Source organism: Adiantum capillus-veneris, chromosome 12, assembly GCF_014529385.1.
Source record: "Adiantum capillus-veneris isolate H3 chromosome 12, ASM1452938v2, whole genome shotgun sequence".
In the NCBI taxonomy this organism is placed as follows: Eukaryota; Viridiplantae; Streptophyta; class Polypodiopsida; order Polypodiales; family Pteridaceae; genus Adiantum; species Adiantum capillus-veneris.
In genome coordinates, this window is record NC_140942.1 from 5007472 (window position 1) to 5029988 (window position 22517).

Genomic DNA, 22517 nt, shown 5'->3' on the forward strand with positions numbered 1-22517 from the left:
GAGCTTGGATCTTCCACATCATATGTAGTAGTCATTGGGATTACTGGAAGCTAAGTTCTCTCTACTTTCTCTCGTCTTTCAAGCTTATGTGTGTTAATGGTGTATGATTAGTGTTAATCTTCTCTTCCCTCTCAAGTTTTCCCTCTTGTTTGAGCATTCTTGCTTCACATGTGTGCTTAGAGTAGAGTGTGTGTGCACGTGGGCTGCATACATTTCTCTCATTAGGCTTCTTTGTGTATGCTTAATGTGTGATTAGAGTGTGTGTGCTTGAGATTAGAGCAAAGGGATACACCATTGTCTACATGATTAGAGAGTTAGAGTGAGGATTGAGAGTGTGTGTGCATAGACTTTGCTTCATCGGCTTTCCCTCTTCTCCTCTCTTGCTTTACCCCTCTTCCTAGAGTCCTCATTCCGTCACATTAGGTGCATCCATGCCTCCATACACTAGCCGAGTTCCAATCCACTAGATTGACATTATGTCGGTGGGTTGTGCGCTGTGCTATGAGCACCAACACACTAGCTCTACTTCAAGGGCTCCTTCACACACGTCTCATTAACACTTTTGTCTTGAGGATGAGCACATATTCAACATGGTTGATGAGTTATTGGCTCATGGAGACAACATGTGCGAGGAAGATTGTAGACCATGCACTCAATGGACAACAACAATGGAGGACAAGTTTTCATAGAGTGCCCGAACACCTTTTTAAGAGGGTGCACAATACTTGATGTTCCGAGCATCGTTGGAAGTCCTCAACTTGCAAGAAATTTTTTATTGGAGAAATGCAAGTGTAGATGCACTCCTTGGGTAAGTTTTATATGTGCCTTTTTATACATGACACTCCCTTCTTGTCATGCGCTTGCATTTGTATTAATAATCTTTTTCATTGTAGTTTGATGGGCAAAATGTTTCCTAAAGATCACCACATGCCACTAGATCGCCAACTAGGGAGATCGTATGTCACTGCACTTGGCATGGAGTGTGAGTGCATCTACGCATGCATCAATGATTGCATACTATACTGTAATGAGTACGCACATGCTACGTGCTTTCGGTGTGTGGGAAAGCACACTTCAAGACCAGATTGAGAGGGGCACACCTACCCCACAAAGTATTGAGACATTTTCCACTAACCCCTTGCATTCAACACATGTTTAAAAGCAAATCTATGGTTGAGCTTCTCACATGGCACACCAACCACCACTCAAATGATGGAGTGATGTGTGTTCCTATCGATTCACCTGCATGGAGGCACATTGAGATTGAATGACTAGAGTTTCGGCTAGAGCCTCAACACTTGAGACTTGGGCTTGCAAGCAACGGTTCAATCCCTTTGGCACCAAGTCCACTTCATGGAGCACTTGGCCTGTGGTGGTGATCATCAACTACAACATTCCACCACGAGAGACAACCAAGAAGGGAATATACTTCTTTCTTTGCTTGTGCCAGGGAAGTAAAAGGTGGCAAATATTGATGTCTGCCTCAAGCCCCTCATCAAAGAGTTGGAGGAGTTATGGAGAGGCACCCCCGTTGTAGATGTATCACTTCCAAAGAAGAGGAGAGTATCCATTGTGAGGGGAATCCTTATGTGGACTATGCACGACTATCTTGGGCTTGGAGAGATTACGTCATGTTCATTCTTCTCTTTTTTTATAATTTGGAGTTTGAAGCTTTTCTCTGACGATGTGATATGAGTAAAAGGTTGTCCACATCGGGCTAGAATGCATGCCCTACTTGTCGGCCATCATTGGTGACAGAGAGGCTATATGCCTTGTGCAAGGTAATCTATCCAAATAACCATTGTTTATTGCCCCAAGGTTATAGCAAATACAAGGCTCCAACAAATGGAAAGATACCACTAAAGCGCACTATGGCAGATTGGGCAACTACTTGGGAAGAGCACTACAACTGTGATCCAGCCTCGACTACTTCACCAAAAGGTATGTCAAGGGATTCCATATTTTTAAGACTTCCATATTGGAAGGACTTAAAAATACAACACCTCTTGGATCCCATTCACATATTCAAGAATGTAGCTCACACCCTGTGGGACCACATTATTAGCGAAAAAAACTCATTGTGGGCGAGGGAGGATTTGAGGGCCTTGAAACGTCTCCCCACCTCCGTCACTCCAGATCAAGCTCCCAATGGGAAGATTGTGCTTCCTAAAGTGCCATGGACACTAACCAAAGAAGAGCTAGATCAAGTGAAGGGTTCCATTGCATCTATTCGCACATCAATGGGATACATGAGGTCACTAAAGGGAGCTTTCACAAAAGCAAAGAAAGGTGGAAGCGTTCAATTGTATGGGTTGAAGTCCCATGATTGGCACAAGATGCTACAAATAATTCTTTCTCACGTTTTTTATCCTCTCCCTCATTTCATCTAGATATTTATTTGTGTGTATGACTTTCTCTCACTTTCTCATTTACTATTTTGACATTGTAGTTCATTTTTCCAGCCAGTAGATTATAAGCTCCAAAGAAATTGATATAAATGAGCGTTTGTAAGAGAGGAAAGCATGGAAGCAAGCACATGGAGGTAGGAGGGCACCCCTAGTGCCTAGACACCTCACATGTTTCCCATATCTCATTAGTTCCTAGTGGATTTATGAGAGAATGACCGAAGCAAAAGCACATGAGAAGACACCACCAACAAAGAATGGGAGTATGTACGAAGTTGCGTATCAAAGATAGAGTACTCATATACTTAAACCATATTGTATAGTTTTCTCTTGATTTTATTTTTGTAATTGATAAAAGATATTTTCCTATTTTAGAGTGTCTTTCCTTTAACTCTATGTGGTCAAAGAGTCGACGCTTTTGTAAACACCACATTGATGAGCGTCAAACCGCCATGGATTGTGGCATCATAGGCAACTTTGACATAGATGGTGATGAAGCCAGGTACTGTGGGACTATTGAAACAATACTAAAGGTCAATTTTAGAACCTTTCATACCTTCATCTTTGAGTGCAAGTGGTTTGCAAATGTGTTTAGACGGCATAAGAATGGCCTCTACATGGTGGACTCTATGTGCATCAATGGGGAGGTATGCCATGCAATTGTGAGCAGGTGAGTGATTACCTTCTTTACCCTTATTTGCTTGTAACGTTGATTATACCAATGTTACAAACTATGGACTTCGTGTCATCTATATCCCAACAATCCACCAACCAAAACTTTGGTTCATAGTTTCGTTAACACCTCGAGGGAGAACCATTTTTTCCACTAATGAAGTGGAGATCACAACTTCGACCCTCTCCGACCTACTACTTTGGATGAGGGGGAGACAGAGGAGAGAGAGACAGATCGATGATTTAGGTCCCACGGTCGCCAGTGTTAGCGAGGATGATTTCCATGATGATGATGATGATGATGATGATGATGAGATGGAGGATGACGAATTCGAAGATAATGAAGCCAACACATCCACAAACGACAATTCTATTTCTCTCATATTTAGGAGGCATGGGCTTAGAATTGAATGATGCTTCTTAGAGAGATCTTTTGGAAGATGATTCAAAAACATTTTGTATACTTTAAGTTATGAAATTTTTTTGTTGTGTCATCCATTCATCTCTCTTTGATCTCTCTCTCTCTCTCTCTCTCTCTCTCTCTCTCTCTCTCTCTCTCTATCTCAAATTTTGTGAACCATGCTAAATTATGTTAATCAAGTGGGTGGGATTAATTCAATTGATGACAAAAAATCTATAATTTTTGGGAATAATTATTTATGAAAAATAACAAATGCTTTGTAAATTTCTAAAAAGCGTTGTTATTATCAAGCATTATGGGTGCAAGTGGAGCTAGTGTTTTGTGTTGTGCGCAATGCGAGAGTGCTTTGAAGAAAAGCTCCTTTATTCTTCTCCTTGCTGAACACCTTTTCATGACAAGAGAGCTCTTTGGCACCACTACGTAAAGCCTTTTGAAATATGCAAAGAATACAGAGATGCAGTTGCTCAGGTGATATGTATGTGTTGTTTGGGGGAAGCGTGCGGTAGTAGAAGCGATAATAGAGGCGGTAATAAAAGCAAAAATATTTGCGATAAGCAAGATATTGAGAAAGGTTCTTGCAAAATTGTAGGCCACTTACACATTGTTGCAAGATAGAGCTTGAAGAAACAAACATAGGTGCTACCATCTGGTAAATTGTGGACATAGTTCACTCTATTATGATGAAATTGAATAATGTGGGCTTCAAATGGGCATTGAGCAAACAACCCCAAGATTACCTTCAAGGCAAGGACGCTTTGTTGAACAAAGGGCTTTCTGGTTCATCACAAGGTAGGCCATCCCCAAGCTTGGAGGGTGTAGGTAGAAGACTAGGGGTTCCACTTGTAAAACATACTTGACTATGTTTTGCTATAACGGGATAAATCGACTGTCTCAGTTTGTGAGAGCCAATAAAAAACATGATGGATGGATGCCATGGAGGTGGCTTCTTTGGGCATATGCGAAGTCTGAGAAAGTAGTGCCCATTCCTCACAGAAGATGTCGTCCATGTTTGGCTTCTCATCTTTGACGGCGCTTGCTTTATATGGAGACGCATGCATAACTCTAGGATGGAGCTTCCTCTTCATAGTTTCATGTTTATCCACACGACCATTGTTTCATGCTTGAATATCTTTTTTTTTTCTTTTTTTTGAAATTCTAAATAATGTTCTTTAATTTGTATTCATAAGCAAAACAGAGGAAACACCAAAATTTGAATGTTTAAGCGCTAAAGCGGGGCTCAATAATAATCGTGGCAATATGAGCGGTAATATCCATGATAATACTTGAAAAACGAAAAATTAAACCCCCCCCCCCCCCATTTCTTCTTTGGCCATCCCATTTTGGACTCTCTCTCTACAAAAGTGGTAAAAGGTCGCAGTAGAGTTTTGAGATTTTCATAGTGCTACTTGATAAAATCTCCACCTCTTTTGGCTTCTTTCCCCACCAATCCTACACTTGCTCAAATATCCACAATATCCCCTTAATACCCCTCCTTTCCCTAGCCACCCCTCTCTCACCCCTTTAGCTCCATCTAATCCTCCCCCTTGCCAAAACTAACCTTCTTAAAAACCTTAGATATTCAAAAAACTTGCAATGGAAAAGAGAGTAGGTTTTGAGCACCTACTTCATGGGTCCATTTTCTTTTCTCCAAACCACCCATCTTTCCAATTTTTTGGACCCTCCTCCCTTTTCACCACCTTACTCTCCCACCCTCCCTGCTTGCTCCTATTATGGCATCTCTAAAAGAAGGTTTATGTATTGGTTGTCTCTTACTAATCCCTCACTTTTTAAGGTTCTCAGTTTGGAAAATCAATCAATATATGCTTCAGAGAACTAGGTTACAAATATTGCTTGCAAAAAACTCTCAAACCAATGCTCTCTCTCCTTTCAAAAAGAAACTTATGGACCTAGGCCTTAAATACATTCCTCCCCCTTCTACTTCTCCTCTCTCCTCCCTCTCAAAATATTTCTCTAGTTTACAAAGAAGCTGTACCCACCCAAGCTCTTCTTTGAGGTTAAGCATGTTTTCCTCTCTCTCTCTCTCTCTCGCTCTCTCTCTCTCTCTCTCATTCTCTCTCTCTCTACACCTAAACACTCTGTGGGAAGCTGCCTTATTTTCTTCGTTCTTTTTTATCCCTCTCTTCTCAACTTTATCTAAATTATGATCCCTCTTTAATCATCAAGCCACCAAACAAAAATTTAGTTCCCATCATCTTATGTAAATCTTAATATCTGGAAGAAGCTTCTAAGCATCTCTTAGATTCCTCTACCTACATCCGTATCTCCTTAGCTCCACTCTCCTTTGTTTTATCTCTCCTCTCGTCCAATCTTACCAATTGCTCTCTCCTTTCTCTTAGGAACGTGATTTCATCCTAACTCCAACCCCATCCAAACGTAAGCCTTGCCCCTTTTTTCTCTTACCTAAAATCCATAAACCCTCTCTAGTAGGGCATCCTATTTGCTCTTACAAGGGATACATTTTAGAGCATGCCTCTCAATGGTTGCATTTTCAACTTCTGCCAAAACCTCCCCCATGGTGTCAAAATCCCCTTCTCACCCCTTACACACAACCTCAATCTCTTTCTTGCCATCAAAAAGATTCTCACTCTTAAGCTTAGCACCACACCCGAATTATCGCACCTTCTTAAACCTTTGAAATTCTGGTTCAATGTGGCCAATGTTGAAAAGATTATAACCTCCAATTTTTGTGCCCCACGATGGCCTTGGTAGAACATACACCCCCTCTGTTAGGAAATAAGACGTAGCTAAATAGATAATTGAGTAGATTACTTAATGGAGAGAGACAGATTTACATACACGAGATTATAGAGTAGAGAGAGAGAGAGAGAGAGTACACACGATATACGTGGTTCACCCAATGTGGGTTACGTCCACGGGAAAGCAGCCACTCAATGGCTTTAGTACTTCAAAACAAGAAGTAGTTTACAAAGGGATTATACCCTTAATGAAGCTCCCGCCTTGCTTCACTCTCACCACCTCACACTAACCTTGTTGCATCAACTTCACACTCTGAAATGTGTGTAGAAATGGCCTCCTTTTATAGGCCAAAAGGGCTGCCCTGTCTTATGAGAGGCAGCCATGTGTAGCCGCCCTTGTGCGAATAAGTCCAAATCGGACCCTCCAATCCGCCCATGTGTGGCCGCCCTTGAGAAGACAAGTCCGCTTTTGAATTCGGCCACCGGCCATTGACTACCGGCCACCGGCCAACCGACCGGTTGTTTTCCGACCACTTTCCGGCCACCGGCCGGCCATAATATTCCAGCTAAGGAAAAAAAAGTCTTGGGAGCTTCCGCCCCCGAGGCCCCTAAAGTTACCCCTGGTTTTTGACTGTGAAAATTTTGGTTTCCGGTGAGTGATTTACCTTCACGCACGATGGCTTCTCCTCATAATGGGGACCTTACAAATGTGCGCTTTTACCACAGAAAATTACAAGGGTAAATCAGGCTCCATACTTAACACCCTCACCCCCCTTCTCCTTTTTTGCTTCCCTTTGATAATCCCCTTTTGGTAAATAATTTTTTAACCATCTCTAGCCAATTTTTGAGTTACCTTCATATTTGTACCATGTCCCTTCTATTTAGCCTCTCCTAATGTTTCTTTCCCAAAATTTGCACTTTGTACCTTGTCCCTTCTTTTTTGCCTCTCTTATCTTGATGTTACTCCCCAAAACTTGCTTGCTAGTTGCATGTTGTACCAAAACCTTCCTCTATTTACTTCTATGTACAAAAAGCATCCAATCCTCCAATTGTACCCTTTTCGGGTTTTGTAACCCACAACCCTCTATTTATCAATCCCCACCCTTGTAAAAAAGATGAACACTACTAATGAGCTTACTCTAACAAAACACATTGTGCTTCACGTTTATGTCTCTCTCCTCCCCTCCTCCTCTCATCCTTTTCCATTATTTCCTTATGTCATTAAGAATCGCTCCCTTAATTTCTAGACAATAATTTCAAACTTTAAGCAAGATTTGAATGGATTTATGGAAAACATAAAATGACATACAATGAAGAAAATAACAAAAACATCAACCAATCAATCTTCGACTCAATGGAGATTTCTCTAACTTACCCATAAGCCTCAAGCATCCATCACCAACCAAAATATAATCTAACTACACTAATGAGGTTCTCCCCGAGCATCCAATACTCCCAAAATATCACGAGACAATTGACAAAATCCAATCCCCAACCATGTGCTAAATAAAGGAAAAGGTTGACTACTCTAGAGTGATTTAGAAGAAAGTTATAGACAACAAAAACTATGTGGTTTTCTTTAGTTTAAGTTGCCTCATCTTTGGCAACGACGCCACATGTTAAGGGGTCTCTCCAAGATGTCTAGATCTTATTATAGTAAATCAAGAACCACAAACAAAATTGTCAATCCATCGGGCATAGTAGACTCAAATAGTACATGGAAGCTACAAGAGGTTTTTAAAAACCCAATCATAGCTCACACTTATTAAATTTAAATCTCTGATAAGTGTCAATCACAAAAATATAGTCCCATAGCTGCAAGCCAAATGTGTATGTTTCACTAAGTTGAAGTGCTTCAAATAGAACCAAACTCGTTAGAAAGCTAGGCAAGACCTAATAAAACCTCTCTATGGTCTCAAACCCCTTTTCAATGCTTGGACAACATTAAGGAAATGCCTAAATTTAGTAGGTTGGTTTTTATGTTTGATACACTCAATAATTTCACTTAGGGAGCTCTAACCTCTCCTATGCTCAGAGTTCAAAGCAAACGCATCAATCAAGCGAAATATACAAAGGATATCCACACGAAAACTTGGAAACGTTGTGAGAGACTTACGATGATGTGGAGAGCCTTCACTTGTGAAAATAATGGCGGTTACAAAATCACACATGCACTTTGAATGAGGGGAGATACAAGTCGATGAAATGAAGCAAGAAAATAGATGAGTACTCACATTGACAAAGTGCTCATTGTTATCATAATACTCAAGTGCTTTTTACAGAGGTTGGCTCATATACCTTACCCAAAAGGTGAACATGGAGATTTTGAGTCAAAATAACTTTCTACTCTAGCAAATGCAATTCCATGAATAAATTTGATACAATCCGAAAGCTCATGGCTCCATCTAATCAAAATAGGATGTCATTTACATCCATAAAATAATGAATTACAATAAGAATAAAGGAAAAAATGTGGGAGTGCATTGGAGGGAGCCTTTGAGAAGGCCTTTTGTTCTTTGCTTAACAAAAATGGCACACACACACACACTCAACTATAAAAATAGCAATTAAAGTGGGCTAATGGAACCAAAAACATTATTTTGAAAATCCCCTCTCTCTCTCTCTCTCTCTCTCTCTCTCTCTCATCATCATCATCTTTGTGTGCTTGGTCCCTTAGTGAATTTCTCTCACTCGTTGCCATCTTCTCAGCAGCAAGAAGAAGAATCTTCTTCCTCTCTCTTCTCTTTTCATGGTGAAATTTGTAACATTTAATGCACTAGTAACTTGTGTGTAGTGGGAATTGATAACATAGTGAGTATATCATTAAGAGAAATGTCCTAATGAGAATAGAGAGAGAGAGAGAGAGAGAGAGAGAGAGAGAGAGAGAGAGAGTACTTAATTGAGAAAGCAACATAGCAATTTACAACTAGCTAATTTGGCATTGACAATACTTGAAAAGAGAGAGAAATAGAACAATTGACAACAGTTGAGGACCGAATTTACATGGAGCCGGTCCCCCCTCCATAAAGGCTTTGTATTATAGCTTCTTCCATCAAAGGAGACTTTTGTACAATACAATTCTTGTGTTCCTTGACAAAACTCGTTGGTGCAACGAAGATGGAACCTTCATGCACCAAATTATGCTTGAAAATCACACTTAGTGTCCCAAGCCTCAGTCCCAAGACCTCATGCACCTTCAAAAATGGTGATAGCTAGCAGGGAATGAGGATAGATTCAGAGGAAGAAGAGGTATCTTACGAGAAAGAAGTATTCTCCTCACATAATCACTCTAATAGCATAGCTTAGCTTAGTAATTAGCATGGTAGAGGAGATGAGAATGCCATTGAAGCTTGGCTCTTGGTTGGATTTGCATCATAAAGCCAAGAGTTGTTGGTGTAGGCCTCCCTTCTCAAAAGCTTGGAGAAGATGATGAGCTTTCCATTTAAAGCTTGGAGAAAGAGAGAGAGTTCTTTGTTCCACACATGAGTTGTGTGTGTGTGTGTGTGTGTGTGTGTGTGTTTGTGTGTGTGTGTGTGTGTGTGTCAATGCCTTTGCAAAATCAGCTCTCTCTCTCTTGGTCGACCCCTCTTGCTATTTGCTCATATTGGCATCCTATTGGCCCCTCCAGAGCTTAGCCAATGACAAATAAGAAGCATAAGTGTTACCCTTGTGACATGTGTCCCCCTTTCCCCTTTTGTGAGAGCTTCAGGTATTTAAATAATTAATCTAAACTCTCATTGGACCTTTTTGTCTTCTAGCCAATAGGAATCAGGCAAGGCATTGGGCTACTGAATGCTCATTGGACCCCTTGGTAGACTGTCCAATAGTCTTCTAGGGAGCTTAATTTCTATTGGTTCTTTTATCAAGAAGTTTTAAATTGATTAGACTAAATTTACTCTAGCCTAATTCTCATTGGTCCACTAGTGGAGGTTGGGGGCAACTAGCCTAGGAACCTGACATGTGTCTAATATTCCCTTTGTGATAAGGGGAAGCCTTGGAGTGTGTGTGTGTGTGTGTGTGTGTGTGTTTCTCTCTCATCCCCTACAAATTGGGCTCACCCCCTCCTTCCTAGGGATGTGGGAAGACTTTTTAGTCTTCCCCATGACCATCCAATTCCCCTACACTTTGGCCATTGGATAAAAGGTTTAATTTCTGGAACCTTAGCCTATGGAAGTCTTAATGGAGCTGAACCTTAGGTCTTTTAAGCCCCATTGAAGCACATTGCTCTTTTGCAGGCTATCCCCCTTTGGATCCCTATTTTCCCTCCTTTGGATCCCTGAGAGAGACCGGTCTGCAAGCAGCCTTACCAATATTCTAGCTTTTACTCTCCTGGTACTTCCCCATTTTAAATGATCAATTAACATGAGAAAATAATTTGGGAGTATTAGATGTTAGTTTTTATGACATTATGACATTAGATGTTAGTTTTTATGACATTACCTTTCTCTTGAAATCATAGTCGTCCTCAACTATGAGGTAGAGAAGATAAAGCCTAGTCATTAGCCCGTTTGCTAGCGGGTAGAGGACCCCTATTTTACCATACGACATCTTTCCATAATGGATGACTAGTCCATTTGGTGCTTGAGAGCCTTAGCTGCCACAAGCATGTATGCACATTAGTCCATATCAATCTTCCATAGTAGAGTGACAAGCTCTACTTGGTGTTCGGGAGACGTTGGCTCCTGCAAGGGCTGAAATCGCATCTCTAAAATCGGGATCAATAGCATACTCATTTATCATAGAGGATAGATCATTGTGAGTTGCTATGGAAACCGCATTCACTCTCGTTCGTCTTGCGAGTGCATCGGCTACTTGATTATGCTTGCCAGCAATGTGAGCAATATGAAAATGAAATTGAGAAAGGAAATTTTCCCACCTCATTTGTTCGTCGGAGAGCTTGGTCTGTGTTATGAAGTACTTAAGGCTTTGGTGATCCGTCCGCATAATGAAAGGAGTCCCCAATAAATAGTGCTTCCACAAAATCTAGAGCATATAGAACTGTTAAGAGTTCCTTCTTATATATGCCTAGAGCTTGCTCAACAGGGTCAAGCCTTCGACTTTCATAGGCTATGGCGTGTCCTTCTTGGAGCAAAAGAGCTCCAAGGAAATCACCACAAGCGTCGCATTGGACCTCGAATGGCTTTGAGAGATTCGATAGTGTAAGCACAGGTTGAGAGATAAGCTTTTCTTTAAGCTTTTTGAAAGCATTGTTCTCCTTGGTGGACCATATATAGCTAACGTTTTTCATTGTTAGGTCATGTAATGGTCCCGCGATTTGTGAGAACTTTTTTATGAAGCGTCTACATACCTATAAAACTTCTTAGTTCATGTAGATTCCTTGGATTAGGCCATCCTTTTATTACCTCTAGCTTTGATGGATCCATTTGGATGCCATCTTGAGAGATAATTTGACATAAGTACTGAATCTCAGAAAAACTCACTTTTCTTTCGATTAATATAAAGTTTATTCTCTCGTTAAACTTGAAATATTATTGGAGGTGTTGCTTGTGTTCGTCTAGTGAATTAGATTAGATGATTATATCATCAAAGAACACTCCAATACAAGTTCGGTGAGGCCTAAATAACTTCTCCATCAAGCTATTAAATGTGGCTGGTGCATTGGTCAAGCCAAAAGGCATATGTACTCATAAAGACCAAACGTAGTGCAAAATGTGGTCTTTACTATGTCTTGATCAACTATCCTTATTTGATGGTAGCCACTTTTAGATCAATCCTACTGAAGTAGGTCGACCCTTGTAGCTTATCAAATAGGTCTTTTACGCGTGGAAACCTATTCTTGATAGTGATCCTATTTAGTGCCCTATAGTCAACACACATACGATATGTGCCGTCTTTCTTTTGCACTAATAACACTAGTGAACAAAATGGAGATGAGCTAGGCCTAACCATGCCCTTCTCAACTAGCTCATGCACTTGCCGCATAATCTCCTCTTGTTGAGCTTGAGAAACTCTATGAGGAGGTTTATTAAGCAGTGAACTTCCTGGAGGAAGTTCAATTGCATGGTCATCATTGCCTCGTTTAGGAGGTAGTTCACAATGGATGTCGTCAATAAAAACATCTTGAAATCCCTTGAGAAAATTGGATGACTCCAATTCCTTGTAATTGTTTATATTTTCTTTTGCTAAAACATTAGGTTCATTTTGAGAATCTTTAACAAAAATCATGTACACGGAAATGGAGATCTTTATTGACTTATTGAAAGCTTGCGTATGTATAATGGGTATGGTGTTACCCAACTCCTTAGCATCTATGTACATATATTTTCCCCTGAACCTAAAGTAGATTTGCCTTTCAGGGAATTTAACATTGGCAGCGATGCGATCAAACCATGGTGCCCCTAGGATTACATCCTCGTGCTTGATAGGAGAGATAAAGAAATCCTCCCTGTCCACATAACTTTAGACATGGAGCCTCAATTTCCCAATTAAGGGAGTGACTAAGGCTTCTTGCCCCTTGAAAGCAGCATCGGCAGGTAGGACATCTCCCATCTCATAGGCATGGATGCCTAGCCTGGTGGCCAACTCCATGGATATGAAATTGTGAGTAGAGCCAGGGTCAAAGAGAATAAAATCATCATGTCCTCTTACCTTTCCTCAAGCATGGCATAGAGGGGATTCTTAATGGTAAGCATCCTCTTCTTGGATTTTGACCAAGGTAGCTCTAGGAGGCTCATTTTGTGTATTCTTGTGGGGACAAGCACAATAAGCATGCCCTTGCTCCCCGCACTTGAAACAACGGTTATCTTTACGATAACGCTCTAGCTCTTTAGAAGAGAGTTTATTTTTGCCTTTATAAACACCCTTCTCCTTAGCTTTGTTGTTGTTGGCATTGCCTTTGGGAGATTTTTGGACATGGTCCTTCCCCTTAGGCTCGGTATTATGGTCCTTGTTCTCCGTGTGTTTAACATTTTTCTTATCCCCTTGTTGGAAATTGATTCGTGAAGCCACCATGGTATGTGTATGACCGCATATATGGTGCGTGGCCTTTGGGAATTGACATACTACGCCATATGTTCAGTTAAACCCGCACAAAATTGTTGTTTTTGCTCTCCAAAATCCATCCTTTTGTAGGCAATGGCTTTGAGATGTAAGTCCCAAAACTTGTCTACATATTTGTGAATAGATTCGTAGGGAGAGAGAGCTTCAAGCTTTGCCATTCGGTGAGTACTTTGTCTTTGGCATCAGTAGCCAAAAACTGCTTCATAATGGAAGCTCTTAAAGCTTTCCATGTTCGTGGAGCTTCATAATTTTTCTCGTAGGCTAGACCACCATTGCTTGGCGGACTTTTGAAAATGCATAGCTACATGACGTAGCTTAGAGAACTTTGTGAAGCCCTCATCTCCAAACGCCGCATCGAATTGTTGGATGAAGGCTAAAACTTTGTCCGTAGCACCAAAGGTGCCATCGTAGGCAAGGAAAGAGATGATCTTTCCTCCCTCTTTGAACTTTTTGAGCTTGGACGACCTCTTTCACATGGCATAGGATTTCCTATGGCCTCTTCTTTTTGGTGGTTCGAAAGCTGCACCATCACTTTCTTTAGAAGAGGAAGAGTATGAGGAGGATGGAGAAAAGGGTGACCTCTTTCTCGCCTTTTTCTTCCCTTGTTCCTCCTTGTCTGCACCATCACTTTCTTCAAAAGAGGAAGAGGATGAAGAAGATGGAGAAGAGGGTGACCTCTTTCTTGTCTTTTTCTTCTCTTGTTTTCTCTTGTCCCTCTTCAAATTATGGTGTAGAGAAGTAGGCGATGGTCTTCTCCGTTTAGGGGGTGTTGGAGAGCGTTTTGCCCACCATCTTCGTGGAGCCATCTCCGCTGAGGTAACAGGAGACCCACTTCTTTCTCGTTCTTTCGGTGGGGGCTCTATCGTTGAAACTTGAGTTCTCCTTTGAGAAGGAGATGTGTTGTCAAGTAGTAGATTTTTGAGCCCTTCGTACGGATCCTCTTCTTCTTCCCCTTATCAGAGAGAGGCCTCTTTTGGAAGTCTCGATAGGAGGATTCCTAGGTACTCTCTCTTCTTGGTGCACCAAATTATGCTTGAAAATCACACATAGTGTCCCAAGCCTCAGTCCCAAGACCTCACACACCTTCAAAAATGGTGAGAGCTAGCCGGGAATGAGGATAGATTCAGAGGAAGAAGAGGTATCTTACGAGAAAGAAGTATTCTCCTCACATAATCACTCTAATAGCATAGCTTAGCTTAGTAATTAGCATGGTAGAGGAGATGAGCATGCCATTGAACTTGGCTCTTGGTTGGATTTGCATCACAAAGCCAAGAGTTGTTGGTGTAGGCCTCCCTTCTCAAAAGCTTGGAGATGATGATGAGCTTTCCATTTAAAGCTTGGAGAAAGAGAGAGAGTTCTTTGTTCCACACATGAGTTGTGTGTGTGTGTGTGTGTGTGTGTGTGTGTGTGTGTGTGTGTGAATGCCTTTGCCAAATCAGCCCCCTTTCTCTCTTGGTCGACCCCTCTTGCTATTTGCTCATATTGGCATCCTATTGACCCCTTCTGAGCTTAGCCAATGACAATTAAGAAGCATAAGTGATAGCCTTGTGACATGTGTCCCCCTTTCCCCTTTTGTGAGAGCTTCAGGTATTTAAATAATTAATCTAAACTCTCATTGGACCTTTTTGTCTTCTGGCCAATAGGAATCAGGCAAGGCATTGGGCTACTGAATGCTCATTGGACCCCTTGGTAGACTGTCCAATAGTCTTCTAGGGAGCTTAATTTCTATTGGTTCTTTTATCAAGAATTTTTAAATTAATTAGACTAAATTTACTCTAGCCTAATTCTCATTGGTCCACCTCTATGGCCATCCAATAGGATTTGAGTGGAGGTTGGGGCCAACTAGCCTAGAAACATGACATGTGTCCAATATTCCCTTTGTGATAAGGGGAAGCCTTGGAGTGTGTGTGTGTGTGTGTGTGTTTCTCTCTCATCCCCTACAAATTGGGCTCGCCCCCTCCTTCCTATGGATGTGGGAAGACTTTTCAGTCTTCCCCATGACCATCCAATTCCTCTACACTTTGGCCATTGGATAAAAGGTTCAATTTTTGGAACCCTAGCCTATGAAAGTCTTAACGGACCTGAACCTTAGGTCTTTTAAGCCCCATTGAAGCACATTGCCCTTTTGCAGGCTATCCCCCTTTGGATCCCTGACAGAGGCCGGTCTACAGCCTTACCAATATTCTAGCTTTTACTCTCCTGATACTTCCCCATATTAAATGATTAGTTTAACATGAGAAAATCATTTGGGAGTATTAGATATTAGTTTTTATGACAATAGCGCTCTTCATCAACAACCTCATGGAATAAACCTCTATGTAGCTCTCATATTTGCTCTCTTGCAACAATGCAAGAAGCCTTGGAATAGTCAGAATCTATTGAATGATGATAAAGAACTCTCTACTTAATGGCCACCTTATCTTTTTGTCTCTACTTCTTGATTATGCTTCTTACTAGGAAACTAAGCTCTTGATTGATGAGTTTACACACACATAGGTATGTATGGGCTTGTGAAAAGTGTATAATATTAATTATTTCTTATCCAATCATGTTTAGCATGCTAATGTATGCTTATGACATGTATGTACTTGCATAAACACATAAAAATCCTGTTCTACTCGTACGTCATATATGCGGTAGAGACACTGTGTTGTATCTCCCAAACTAAGAACTAGGTTGAACCCTTTGAACCAACTATTAACCACATAATTTAGAGCACTTTCTCTTATACCTCCATGTCCAAATTTTGCTTGTGTGAAGATTTATGGTCGATATACAACTTGTTTTGTTTTGGCACTTAGTCATATGGACTAGCCTAATGGAGGAACCCATTTAGCCAGTTCATAACCTTGTTTAAATATGTTAAAATATAAGCTTAGATTATCAATACCATGTCTTTATTCACGACTCTAGGTTCATAAATGCTTACGTACATAGGGGTGTTACAAAGTAGAGGTACCATATAGAGTCGCAAGTTTGATATGAAGTTCATATATGCTTTATAACTTGTTTTTGGTGAGTTTATTGCACTTTTTAAATCCAAGAAGATAAGTGTTGATGTATGTTCACATACACCAAGCCGTATGGTTGATTTTTTACAAAGCGGCTTTCTTTTGGCATCATAAAGTTGGTGGGAGGGTATTTCTCCATCCTCCGAGACCACTGATTTTGATGTAATTCTGATTTCACCAAAAGAGTTTGATACATGGTGATAGGGCGATAGCTTATAACACCAGACTAAGCTTGATGCATTGATATGAGGTCATACACTCTCTCTTATGGCTATACATGCTCCCAATAGTAGAGGAAAACAAACAAAGAATGACACAATGGCTGCTATACTTAGCATCCAAAACAAATCTGAAAGGGTGGATGTAATGTGATGGCTTCAAGAGAAATTCTTGAAGAGGTAGTTCTTGGTTAACAATGGGTGGCACATAGCCAATGCTATAAAGGAACTACAACACTTTTCCTATCTTCTCTACGCCAAATAAAGTTGCAAATACAAGTAGAGAATTCAACGAGAACTCAAATGCAACAACCTCAAAGCCACAAGCATTGGCACAATTAACCTAGTGAGGATGGGCTTTAGCCTATGTACCAAGCCTTAGGGAATGCACATGACATGAAACGAAATGCAAAAAAGGTTCATTTGTTGGCTCCCAATCAGCCCCACATTTTTAGGGTCAACGCCTCTTCTCTGGAATGATTTGGCACGTGCATTTGGCTCCGAGTGTGAGTGTACATACACCATATGCTACCTACACCCAAGCCTGGCTCTTGACTATGAAGAGAGCTTCCTTGCGCCACTTTTTTGTAGGTCAATAAACAAGTTCTACTTTCATTCCCATTCTCTATGTTAATGACGAATAATACTTTGATCAATCCTCACAACTCCATACCTAACAAGTTGTCTCAAATCCTTCAAATGGTTGGCTATCCATTTGGCTAATTAGCATTAGCGATTAGCTTGATTGTATGATCTTGAGCATACTCTTCGATTGTAATTATGTACATAGGTTAAAGTTTCTTGTGCCACTAAATGCATTAGTTAATTAGGCTATATATTAGCAATATATTATGCTGCATTGTTGTGTGTGCATCTCTCTAGATAAATTTCAATACAATTCCTCATCCTGTACACTAATTACTTGCATCAACTAAAGGTATTGAAAATTCTCATGCTCAATTACCTCATTAGCAAGTGATGAAGTTATTAGGAGGAGTAGATTATCTCTTTTTTAATGTTTTTTGCCCTCGTTTTGTATGTTTTTCTTCCCTTTAATTTAATCCTTGCATCCTTTGAACTAAGCCCCTTGTCACACATGACCGGCATCACTTGGGCGCTGACTTTTCAAACAGTGAAATTGAGTCTACAGATTGCATGTCACACAACGCGGAGGCCTTCTATGGTCCAAAGTGCCAAAATCTGCTTGTTCGTCAATCAGTAGACTATGTGCTTCCATGGGCGAGGGTTGCCCATACTTCAAAGAAAGCTGCCCATGACTTGGCAGCCACCTTGGCAATTGAGAGCATGTCCGGCCCGCAGGGCCTGGGAAACATTTGTTGTGGACCTAGTTTTGGAACATTTCACACACATATGAGTAGGCTAACTCTAAATTTGAGAGGGATAATCACACAAACTTTCATATTGTAACTAAAAATCCCATAATTTGAGCCGGCTTGAGAACCTTCTTACCCAAATTTGAGCCGGTCATTTTTCATTTTGAACAAGCTTTGGATAAAGCGAACCTATCTTTTCTCGAGCCCTATGTTCGGGCGCATCGTGTGACTCGCTCTCCAATGACTGCCTCTCTTCATTGGGCCAAGCAAGCAGAGCTTCTTTTCCTCCTCCCTCGTCCACGACACTAAGTGACATAAGAGTGCACTGGGGCCGCGTGGGTAAGGGGATTGATGGCGAGGGAGGACTGTCGGGCATCTCGAGGTGGACACACCCACCCAAAAAATGGGGGCGTTGTTGAGGAGCCCAGATTGGAGCCCACAACCTCACGCCCCAATGCCTTTTGAAGCTAGAGCTAACCACGTCACGCGTCTGCGTGCATGTGAGAATAACGCCATTTTACATGGTGTTATAAACGATAAACCTGGACTAGCCTAGAACTAAACCCAGACAGGCCCCATGTTCGGGTTTAGTTCTTGGCCGGATTTAGTTTTACCAAGCGATCTATGGTGCAGATCGCCTCGACGACTGCGCATGGAGTTCCCATCCATTGATCCCCTCACCCCCCCTCTTAAATGCTCAGTGTCACTTGGGGATCCAGAAAATTAATACCGTCATCTGAACCACTCTCACAATGTGGGAATTATTGTGAGAATTTGTCCAAAACTTCTTGTGTGCGTCACCGAGAAAGAGAGAACAATCCCTCAGAAGAGACGTCAAAGATCGAACTTAATTATCCCAGGGGGGAGAGAACGTGAACTGTACGTGACAGTGGTTCAGATGACGGTATTAATTTTCCAGATCCCCAAGTGACACTGAGCATTTAAGAGGGGGGGTGAGGGGATCAATGGATGGGAACTCCACGCGCAACCGTCGAGGCGATCTCCACCGTAGATCGCTTGGTAAAATTAAATCCGACCAAGAACTAAACCCGAACATGGGGCCCGTACCTAGCTCGGGCGATTTGCACAGTAGATCGCTTGGTAAAACTAAATCCGACCAAGAACTAGACCCGAACATGGGGCCCGTACCTAGCTAGGTGTGCGGTGCCTCTGCCTCCCTCACATAAGCTCATGATGTTATTCATTGTATGAAAAACACTAGAAAATACTCCGTTTTCCTACGCGAGAAAATTTCTAAATCTTCTTGTGGCAGGTGAGATGTCGTTTCTATACGAGAAGAGTAGTACATGGAGGTGGATCGTGGCATCATGCAAGGCATCCAAGACTTTCTTCCTGACCTTTAGCGCCCTGTGCGTGGGTGGGTCCGTGGCTTTGGGACACGCTACCATGTACCTCACGTCCTACAATGAAGACCGCCTGCGTGAGCGTCTCTCCAAGAATGTGGACACAGGGGTAAGCTCCATTCTCCCTTTCCTTTCAGCATTGTTTTTGAGCTTTATGGCGCTCCTCCTGAATTCTTGATTTGGAGGTTAGCCGATCCTAGAAAGGTACTAACTCAGTAACATCAAATTGAGACACAGCTTGGTTCCTTTCCAAACTGCCCAAGTCCAGAATGCACCTAAACCAATGTGTGATAATTTTATAGGAATAACACATAGACGCTAGATGGCTATTGAATTCTTTGGCTTGACTTGGCGATGGATTGTAGAGAATAGTCAACTGTCAATGAATGCCCTCAGTCACAAGAAGTTTTCGACAAATTCTCACAATTATTTCCACATTGTGACTTACCTCAACATCACGAGCTTCTGTGAGAGAGGCACCGCGGCCAGCCCCCCACCTGCCCCCAAACGTACCTAGCTAGGTATGCGGTGCCTCCCTCACAAAAGCTCATGATGTTATTCATTGTATGAAAAACACTAGAAAAGACTCCGTTTTCCTACATGAGAAAATTTCTAAATCTTTTTGTGAGTATTGCACCATTGTGCACGTCTCTTTCTTGACCATAGTTCTCCAATCTTTGAAGTAGGTAAATGCCTCCGACTTGAGCTTCAGAATATAAATTGAACTTCAACATTTCAAGATTCACAAAAAAAAGAGTTGAGTATGTGGCTCTAATCCGTAGCTCTTATTTTGGAATTGGGTTTTATTAAGGGGTATCTAACAGGATGCTAGCTTGAGGTTTAAGAGAAAAAGGAAAGAGTGGCCATATGGCGTAGGACGTTGGAGAGATGGCAGGTGGCGTGCGAGCCAGGGAAGACAATGTGCCGTCGTGGACGTGAGGACAAGGCAAACGGGAGGGGGCAGGTGGCACTGGGAGACGGCCACACATCTGTACGGGGGGAGAAGGGTTTGGGGAAAACTTGAGCATTTTTTTCTCTTTTAAAGGTGTCATGGTCCTGACAACAAGATTGTCACAAAGTGATGACATGGCATGGCCTAAAGGACAAAACTCGACCGAAGGGCCTAAACCTTCTCTAAAAGAAGGAGGAGGAGTTATCACTAACTTACAGAATTTGGCCGAGTGGCCCAAAGGGGGTTAGGGTCAAAAAACGTTAGCCTTCCAACTTACAGAACCTGGCCGAGGGACCTTAAACCTTTTAAAAATAAGGCACCCACAACGAATTGCGTAGAGATGCAAATGTGGCAGCTCGTGTGATTTGCGGTAGGTTGTTGACGTAGTACAATGTATGGATTTCAATGATTTTCAGGCAGCCACTTAGTGCTAGCTTTTGGGGAGCACAGCTTTTGGGGACGTTAACTTTTTGGTCTCATGTATGTTTATAAGGAGAGCGAGGCCTCACTTCTCCTCAGATTTTGGCTTGGGAGCACTGAGAGAAGGACCCTCGGACAAGCTTAATAATAAAGAAATACTGAGAAGGGGCGCTAGTCTTTGGGGCCAGTCCATCTAGGCGAGGAACTACGTTGTGCCTTGTCGTCTCTCTCTCTCTCTCTCTGTCCCTTCAAAGTTTTGCCAAGTTATTTGCAATTTCTCACATGTGTTGCATTATATCTTTGGCTTGGAGTGTCCAAGTCTATTACAGTGGTATGAGAGCCCAAGTGATTCTCCTTCTACGAACTTCTACGAAGGATCTGATCCCTTTTTTTGCAGCACACATGGATTCTGGCAGTGAATTTGGCAGGGAGGAAACTGCTCCATCAACCCGCACAAGTAAAGAGACTAGCGGAGGTTCTAGCGGGAGTTCGCTTCTTTTGCAAGGAATTGGAAGTTGAGTATGGCCCTCTTCCGCCAACTGACCTGAGAGGATGGAATCCCAACGTCAATTGCAAGTCGACATTTGCGCTCACAAGATGCTCAAGTACGTCAAGGATCCACAAAATGCAAAGTTTTTGAAGAATTACCCACTTGACGAGATTCATTCGGGGTGACAAGTTGCCATTCCCTCTCAAGTCGGCAATGAAACAGAAAGCGAAGCCGAGTGTAGACAATTGAAAACTGTACACAAGATGAGTTTGACAACGCTATAGAGCAACAGGTCACTAAAGTGACAGCTTCGAACTCTCGAAAGAAGAGTTGTGCAACAGGTTATTCCGGTTACTTATGTCACAAAGTGATGGTGTGGCATGATTGCTTGGATGTACTTCGGATAGACGGAGGTCCAATTCCTAGTGAAAGATGCAGAGAAAGTCTTACCAACTTGTAGAGCCTATCCGAGAGGCCTAAATTAAAGATGTTGGAGCTTATAAGCTGTACCAACTTAAGGTACACCGGTCGAGGGGCCTAAAACCTATTATTAAATAAAGCTGGACCCAAAATTGAGTGGAGATGCTGATGTGGCAGCGTTGTATGGACATTTGCGATTTGCGCTGACTGTTGATGTGGCATTGTAGGGATTTCCGCGAATTGCGCTGGCTTCCCCTACGCCAACTTTTGGGGCCCATATGCTTTTAGACTTGAAGCTTTTTATGTAACTACTTTTGGAAGGCCCAGGGCCTATAAATAAAGTGCCAGGGCCTCTCTCCTGCCAGTTCTACTTTATGGAGCGCGGAGAGACGAGGACCCTTGGACATTGTACTTTGTGAAGCATCAATATTATAAAGAAATAGCGAAAGGGGTGCTAGTCTTTGGGGCCAATCTCTCTAGGCGCGGAACTTAGCGGTGCCGTGCAATGTCGTCTCTCTCTCTCTCTCTCTCTCTCTCAGTTTTGTTCAGTTTGTTAAGTTGTTTTCGGTTTCTCTCATGTGTGTTGCACCAGATTCTTGGCTTGGGGTTTTTCTCAGAGGCAGTGCCATACAGTGGTGGATGCCTATAGCTACCAAGCCGCACACTCCAAGGACTTGGCAAGCTTTCAATAAAATTTTTGCCCAAAGTTACATGCCTTCCGATATCTTCCTTCAGAGTGCAGCCTTATGGCAGACTGGGGTATCCTGAAATACGCGGACGATTACTTTCTTTCAAGAAGGGGGGATGTCACAAATTGCTGATGTGTCAAGCCACTAAAGAACGGAGCCTACCTGCAGATCCAGGTCGAGGGGCCTAAACCCTAAGAAGCAGCAAAATATGTTTTACCAACTTATAAAGTCTTGGCGAGTGGCCTATTTTATAAGAAGAGTGCCCACCAAGTTCTGACCAATGTGATATATCCTGGCCGAGGGGCATAAAACCTAGAAGAAGAAGAAGAAATAGAAGGAATCCTTGATCAACTCACAGATCACTAACCGAGGGGCCTAAAAACC

The 22517-nt window shown here is 42.0% G+C and overlaps 1 protein-coding gene across 1 annotated transcript in view; it reads left to right on the plus strand.

The window, feature by feature from the left end:
• Positions 1–19039: 19039 nt before the first annotated feature.
• LOC147445250 (centrosomal protein) overlaps positions 19040–22517 on the plus strand; it is a 67491-nt gene continuing 64013 nt past the window's right edge. The window contains exon 1 of the mRNA XM_086525980.1: positions 19040–19271. Within this exon, the coding sequence (XP_086382106.1) occupies positions 19077–19271 (195 nt within the window). The 5' untranslated portion in view covers positions 19040–19076. The remainder of the gene's footprint in view (positions 19272–22517) is intronic.